The sequence below is a fragment of the Sinocyclocheilus grahami genome, unplaced genomic scaffold, assembly GCF_001515645.1.
Source record: "Sinocyclocheilus grahami isolate Dianchi unplaced genomic scaffold, SAMN03320097.WGS_v1.1 scaffold1377.1, whole genome shotgun sequence".
Lineage (NCBI taxonomy): Eukaryota > Metazoa > Chordata > Actinopteri > Cypriniformes > Cyprinidae > Sinocyclocheilus > Sinocyclocheilus grahami.
Genome location: NW_015506556.1, coordinates 49,622 through 58,154, shown reverse-complemented (window position 1 = coordinate 58,154; position 8,533 = coordinate 49,622). Strand labels below are relative to the sequence as shown.

The window sequence follows — 8,533 nt, the reverse complement described above, 5'->3', positions numbered from 1 at the left end:
TTTTTACCGGCATTTTAATTTTCTTTTTTTTTTTTAATCTTTTTCCCCCCCCCCCCCCCACAAAAGATATGTACAAAAAAAGTGTCCCTAGTTTAAAAAGTAATAGTTAAATAAAGTAAAGTTCAAATCTATTAACTTACTGATATAAAAATTATTAATAAACTTTATTTGGAGTACTACAATGCACATTTCTTAATATTAAGCCTAAAATGTGTTTTAGTGTCACTATTGATGAGGATCGTATGATTTTTGAATAATATTATTCTTCTTTAAACGTGAGATATTTAAAGTGTACCTGAAGTACTGCAATAGCCTAGTTCCACTTTAGCACAATCAAATATACTTCAGTATATCTTTAGTACTTCAGCACTACTTCTGCACAATTAAAGTGCATTAAGTACAAAAATAGTTTTTCCAATTTAGCAGAAATGAAGTAGACCAGTTTAGTATAATAAAAGTGCAATTGCAGTTTTTTTTAAAGTACCTAAATATGTAAATGTATTTGTAGTAGACTTAGCATGAAATAAATGTATTTTAAATGCATTTTAGTATATTTATTTTTCACTAGGTGTGCAAAAACAAAACCTTTAAAAATGTTAACAGAATCTTGTTTTTTTTGCTTTATCAGTTCCTCTGCCTGAAGAATATTCGTACGTTCTTGTCTGCATGCTGCGAAGCATTTGGGATGAAGAAGAGTGAACTGTTTGATGCCTTCGATCTCTTTGATGTCCGAGATTTTGGAAAGGTAATCAAATCTAAAATCTTTTTTCAAGAATTTCTTATTAGTCATTTTTTGAAGGAGACCAATAGCAAATTGTTAGTTACATTTATTTGAAGATTTTTTAACACCATAGTAATAATGTGCACCATGAGCTAAAATCATAATTAATATATAAATAGATATTAATAATAAATATTAGTAATTTGTTGTTTGTTATTTTATTTTGAAATCATTGATCATATTATCAGAATTACTTGTGAAATAATGCTGACTGTTAATGAGACTGAAATTTTTTTTGTTGCTGAATATGGGTCAGACAGTATGTATTGATGTGTGTGTGTGTGTGTGTGGGGGGGGGGGGGGGTACCACTGACCAGAGAAATTGAGAATCTAATCTACGATCTGTGTTATTATTATATTTAACCTTGGCCAAAGAATAATAGATTTACCTACAGTATAACAAATCTTTCTTTGAACATTAATATCTATCCCTACATAAACATTTGCTTATTCATTCACATTTCCCGTGCAATGAACATAATGTGTTTAATTTTCCTCTGAAATTGTAGCTGTCTCTTCAATAGCTCATTTATTTCTCAAACCTTCCCATGTACAACCTGAATGTTTGGACTGTCTTTGTCTGGCAGTGTAATACAATAATTTCCTGAGCCACAGGAGTAACCAACTCCAGTAGCTTCCTCCTGGCAAGTGCAGTGGCTGAAGATCTGGCCTCATGTGGGGTTAAACATAAAGTAAAGCATCCTTTGTGCTATGAGGGACTGCACTGTTTTCACAGAGGGGTTCAGCCATTGTTTGTCTGTACTCATAGGACACATCGGCAGCCATGCAGAATCATCAGCACAGCCCTGTATGGGAATGTAGGGAACTGACTAATGTAGGGAACAGAAAAGCCGTTCAAACACTCCCACTGCACAGTTTTTGAAGGTTTATGGCTGAGGGCATGTGTGTATGTTGTTAATGGTTCTGAGGAGTGTCATTTGTTCAGTATATATCTGGATAACTTGGTGTTTTATGCAGTCATAAAGTAAAAAGCAGGTTTAGTAGTTGATGTTGAAGTTGATTTAAATTATGTATGTTGGGGTAACTAACTAAAAGTAAAACGTTAGTAACGCTACTAATTTAACAACATCTTTCAGTAGCATGAAATTTTGAATAATGAGGAGGCCATTTGATAGAGGACCTTATGGAGGACCTCAGTAGTCCTCCTTCACAGATCATTAAAAAAAAAAAAAGAAGTTAATATTTTTATTCAGCAAGCATCAAATTGATCATATTAAAATGTTGTAGATGTAGTTGTTGTTATTATTATCATTAATAATAAACTTTTTTTTAGCACCTTTCAAAATTGCGTCTGAAAAAGCTAAAATACATTGAAATACAAAAAAGAGACGAAAACATGCATCAAAACAATTACATTTAGAATATAATTTTAAATAAAAACAGTTACAAAATAATCACATAAAAGCTACTCTGGAAACATGAGTTACAAAAATTCAGTATGTCTAATATCAATATAATATCATTAATATTATAATATATAATGTATTATATAGAATTAAAGTAAATTAAAATGTAGTTATTAATAATAAGGTTAAGATATTACGATTTTTAAGCTCCAAATCAACATATTAATGATTTCTGAAGTATCATGTGACACTGAAGACTGGAGTAATGGCTGCTGAAAATCCAGCTTTTCCATCACAGGAATAAATTACATTTGAAAATATATTAAAATATAAAACAGTTATTTGAAATGATAATAATATTTCACAGTATGCTTTTACTGTGTTTTCTCCTCAGATACATGTAGCCTTGGAGAGATTTTGTAAAAATCTCAAAAACATAAAAAAAAAAAACTTTAACGTCTTGCCTATACATACAGATAACAAATATTAAATACTTTTTTGACTTATAACTTTGAAGATATTTTAAGTAAGTTTTACTTCTACTAGCTAACTATATGTGCAGCTAACAACACAGTGAAGCAGTGACACCAGTGTGAGAAGTGTTAACATTACTTCACACCACACAATTTCCCAAATGCAGTTAGTGTTTTGCCCTATATATAGGTCTCTGTGTGTTCTCAAGGGTTAAGTTAATCCTACTTATAATCTTTGCCCAGCAGCAATCTTCTAACATGAGTTTGCCTTTAAAGTATGCATGTTACATCCACATCCATTAAATCTGCTTTAAATAAATTGTGAAGTAATGATATAAAACACAGCTCAGATCTGGCACAGATTTGGAGTTATGTGCTTATTTTACTATTGAGTATCTTTATAAAACTGATAGTTCAGACTCTGATTGGATGATTTGCTATTTAAAGCCTTTGTTAAAAGACCGAAAAAAACGCATGCCCAGTTGCATACTTTGCCAAACAACCACACATAGCCTAATATTAGTATAATGAAGTATATTACTTAAATGGAATACAATTCTAATAATTGTAGCTCTGTATTGAACATTTGTGTTTTTTTTTTCATTGTATTGGTGTTGTCATTTTTTTTTTAAGTCAATAAGTGGCATGAGTCTCTGTGCTACTGTGATTTTACCACATGTAAGAGTGTTGTAGGTACTCCACTTTATGTGGTGCCTTGTAGTACATGGCCTCTCATTGCTTATTGTTTTCTTATAATAGTTTCTCATGGAGTTACACAGGTGTTAATGTTGTTGAACTCTGCTCATGCGTGCTTGTGCTCTCATGAAGACCACACATCTGTTTGGAGGTTGTATTTTAACCTTTTCTCACCTTTCATCTTCCTGTGCTGTTTCCTTAGAGACTCCACGGCACATGCATGCAGTCTTATGCACATGTAGTTGTTTCAGTCACTTCATGTGACAATAGAGATATGGATTTACTACATGCCTTCCAGGCATTCTCTTATTATTAGGTTACTGGGGTAGCATATTGACACAACTACATCCAATCAATAGGTGGTGGGAGTTTTGTCTTCACAAAGCAGTAGGGATTTACTGACATGATTTATTATGAACTGCTTTATTTGCATCACATATGATTTGAATACATTAATTTAGAATGAAAAACAGACACTGAGTAGGCCTACAGATATTTTTGATTGTTTGTTTGTTGTGTTTTTGTTTGTCTAATCAATATGCGTATAGTGCGTTGAATGGACTGTTTTTGTACTTTTTTTTGACCGTATTATTTAGCTGACATTTATAATCACGGTCCTGTCCCTGATTTCTAAATTTCCCAAGTCCCAATAACCAGGCTTAAACAGTGCTGTGTTTTCAACTTCCCTCTTATGAACATGTTAAACCAAAGAAGCACAGGAAACCTTAAAAAAAGCATTGTAAGGTGACAAGACAGGAGGGATGATAAGGTTTTGTAGTTCTTTATGACTAAAATGTTAAATTAAAACCGTCATAACTCTTGGCGTGGTGCCTCATGGGATGATTTTTAACAGTATTAAAGCGGTTTGCATGTCTGTTGTTTTTTGTTCACTATCTAGTCTAACATGTCCAATACAAATCATTGACATTTTAGTTTTGTAAAGAACCTGTTGCTTGAACAACAGAGCATAGTAACGCCACGGTCAAGAGCTTGATTCCCAGGGAATCCATGGGCTGATAAAATGTACAACTTGAATGCAAGGAACGTCTTGTCTTTTAAATGCATAAATGTAATATAAATTGAATGAAATTAATTTGTAGGCAGTTTTTATTGTTTAAATTTTAGGCATTTAAACACAAATTCCTTCAAGTTTGTGACTGGTTGTTTATACTGAAAGAAAATAAAACTAAACTAAAGAAATTCTTACCTTCTACACATTCACACTTAGTTTCAGAACTGAAATGTATGAATGCGCAGTCTATTGATATTGAGAATGAAAAGCTCACCTCTGTTGCGCTGCTTGGAATTGAAATTCTGCTGCGGTCTGACTGTAAAGCTGCAAAAGCTTCGACCTGCAGCTGACATCTTACCTTTATACTGTATAGGCGACCTATTTTAATGTTTTTGTACAGAACTTCAAAATGTTATTCCTAAATGCAGGCTATATTACTAATAAGGAAAACAATCTGATTTTATTCCTTCGTATACTTTGAGGAACAGATACTAGGGAAATGTATAGATGTACAGATTGTTACTGTTCCCATCTCCACAGAATGTTGCCTGTGAAAAGAGTTAAAATACTAAAACATTCAAGCAGTTTAGGATGCGTGAAGTGAGAATGAAAGTAGATGACAACACCTCTTATCAGTGGCATGAACAAAAATAACTTTCTAAAGGAAGCAGGGTTGGTTTTCAACAGGTGTTCTGAAGCGTGATTCAAAGACCCAAATGGTGTGCTATCATCGAGATCTGTCTATTGTAAGTGTGTTTGTGCTACATGCATGTGTGATACCATATGTCAATCTGTATACATCTGTGTGTGTGCATAAGTGTAAATGTGAGAAAGCAAGCCCACATTGCACAAGCTTGGCATTGCAAGACCACTTCCGCTCCAGAGAGTGTGATGCCTCTCTAATAACAGCTTTTCATAGGTAGACTATAACAGGAATCACTTCTTCTTTTCGGCTGAAATAGTATATAAATAGTAGATAGTATTCATCCTATTAGTTACTTGGAACTAGTTTTATAGAACTATTTAATAATAGTTAAACCGTTTGCTATATCTCAAGTAAAATGCAGCCAAGTGCTGTTGCTGATTTCACATGTGTCAATTTAATTCTAATCATTGACAAGATGGCAGAAAACATTAAATTAGTTCTATTCACTTATTATATTATTCATTCTATTTTCATTCTATTTTTTCCTGAAGACCATGTCCCATACAGGAGGAAAAAAAAACGTGTAGGCAAGACACACTTGTCTTTGTACTCCTCACCTGGTTGCCGCCACACGCACTTGACAACATCTGAACCAAAAAAGTTTATCTTGGTCTCATCAGACCACAGGACATGGTTCCAGTAATCCATGTCCTTAGACTGCTTGTCTTCTGCAAACTGTTTGCGGGCTTTCTTGTGCATCATCTTTAGAAGAGGCTTCCTTCTGGGACGACAGCCATGCAGACCGATTTGATGCAGTGTGCGGCGAATGGTCTGAGCACTGACTGGCTGACCCCCCACCCCTTCAACCTCTGCAGCAATGCTGGCAGCACTCGTACGTCTGTTTCCCAAACACAACCTCTGGATATGACGCTGAGCACGTGCACTCAACTTCTTTGGTCGACCATGGCGAGGCCTGTCTTGAGTAGAACCTGTCCTGTTAAACCGCTATATGGTCTTGGCCACCGTGCTGCAGCTCAGTTTCAGGGCCTTGGCAGTCTTCTTATAGCCTACGCCATCTTTATGTAGAGCAACAATTCTTTTTTTCAGATCCTCAGAGAGTTCTTTGCCACGAGGTGCCATGTTGAACTTCCAGTGACCAGTATAAGAGAGTGAGAGCGATAACACCAAATTTAACTCATCTGCTCTCCATTCACACCTGAGACCTTGTAACACATTCCAGATTTCATAATTGGTATGATGTCTCTGTCTCAGAGATGAATTCAAGGAGCATACTCTGGATGAAATGACCATTGCATTCAAGGGAAAGTCCACCTTGAAACAGTACAATCCTAAAAAACCTGATAAATATGGCTACAAGGTGTATGTGTTGAGTGAGGCCAGCTCAGGTTATGTTTTGCAGTGGTCCATGTACACTGGCCAAAATGCTGATGCTGATTTAGGTGCCACCTATCTAATCGTTCGTCAGCTGATGGCCCAATACACAGGGAAAGGGCATGAGGTGTACATGGATAGTTACGACACATCACCAGCCATAGCAAACGAGCTGGCAAATAATGACACTGGTATGTGTGGGACAGTAAACTGCAAAAGGCGTGGTATGCCTCGGTGCCTGAGACAAACTGAGTTGCCTTTGCGCAAAGGAGATGACCCAGTGTTCATGAGACATGGCAAACTGTTAGTTTGTGCATGGCATGACACAAAGCGTCTCACTATGCTCTCATCTCTTCATGGGAACTCATGTGTTCGGAAACGTATCAGGTCAAAGTAAAGCGACACTGGTTTTCGTGAGATAAACAGACCTGTGTGCGTTGACAGGTACAACACCTTCATGGGAGGAGTAGACACCGCTGATCAGAGGATGAAAACTTCTATACCTCTACCTACCTCACTGAGCGCCACTGGCTCTGCGTTGCTGATGATTGGCCAGATTGCATCGTTTGTTCTGATCGCGCATGCTCTAAGGGCCGCCGGCAGACAAAGTACAGGTGCAGTCAGTGTGGGGTAGGTTTGTGCGCTGTGCCATGCAGTGAGAGGTACCATACTCTCAAGAACTATAAACTTTGTCACCTAGATACCTGATTAGACAGATGGCTGGTCAACTGATAAAAAAATAGGCACATACATTTTACTATAGCACAGTAATATAGTAATAATTTACTATAGTTACTAATAGTTTTACTGTTGATTTCCTCTTTTCCTGATCATTTGGAATGAGGATAAAAAGACAAAAAAAAACAAACAAACAAAAAAAAACATGCAAATACGTTCAAACATCAATTCAATATCTACTATTTCCTGAATATTATGAAATTCAAGATGGCCGCCCCTGATAACGTCATAATATGCAAATTAGAGTATTTTTACACCCCACATAAACTTTCAGTCATGCCCAACAGTCTTTAAGCCCTTTTAAGCCACAAGCTTTTGAAATCTTGATGTCAAAATCCAGCATTTAAAAAAAATAAAATAAAATCTGGCGCCTACAGGGTTAAATGAAAAACTCTTACCAAATTACTTTGTATTATTTAATAAAATAATAATCATTACAAAGCATTTTTAACCAAGTGCATTCAGAATTTTCGGTTTCGGCCCAGAATTTTCATTTCGGTGCATCCCTAATATATATATATATATATATACACGATTAATCACATTCAAAATAAAAGTTTATGTTTACAAACTACAGTGGAGAAAATATTTATTTGATCCCCTGCTGATTTTGTAAGTTTGCCCACTTACAAAAAAATGAAGGGTCTGTAATTTTTATGTTTTTTTTAATGGATAGAGACAGAATAGCAATAAAAAAAAATTATTATATTATATATAAAATCAAACATTATTATATCAGAATCAGAATCAGAATCAGAAAGAGCTTTATTGCCAAGTATGTTTGCACATACAAGGAATTTGTTATAGTGTCACAAGCTTCCAGTACACGGAGACAACAACAACACACAGATAATAAAAATAAGATGTGAATAAAATACACATGCATAAATATAAACCACAAAAAATAATAAATTGTATGTACAGGTGTGCTATAGATAGAATAAGAATAAAATAAAATAAAAGAAAGTTGTAGGGATGTACTAGGATTTAGGGTGATAAATAAGTATAAGGTTATTGCACATACTGTACTTTAATTGCACAATGGGAGAACATTAACTGTTCATGAGGTAGATTGCCTGGGGAAAGAAACTGTTCTTGTGCCTGGCTGTCCTGGTATTCGGTGCTCTGTAACGCCGACCAGATGGCAAAAGTTCAAAAAGGAGATGGCTTGGATGTGATGGATCCAGAGTGATTTTCTGAGCCCTTTTCCTCACTCTGGATGTATACAGTTCTTGGAGGGTAGGCAGGGGGGCACCAATAATCCTTTCAGCAGTCCGAACCGTTCTCTGTAGTCTTCTGATGTCTGATTTTGTAGCTGAACCAAACCAGACAGTTATTGAAGTGCACAGAACAGACTCGATGACGGCTGAGTAGAACTGTTTCAGCAGCTCCTGTGGCAGGTTAAATTTCCTCAGCTGGCGAAGGAAG

At 35.6% G+C, this 8,533-nt stretch overlaps 1 protein-coding gene across 1 annotated transcript in view; it reads left to right on the top strand.

Moving 5' to 3' along the window:
• The window catches only part of LOC107569735 (guanine nucleotide exchange factor VAV3-like), a gene marked incomplete at its 3' end in the record, with an annotated part of 45,126 nt that overhangs the window by 1,782 nt on the left and 34,811 nt on the right, over window positions 1-8,533 (top strand). Inside the window, exon 2 of the mRNA XM_016255885.1 lies at window positions 629-745. Within this exon, the coding sequence (XP_016111371.1) occupies window positions 629-745 (117 nt within the window). The remainder of the gene's footprint in view (window positions 1-628; window positions 746-8,533) is intronic.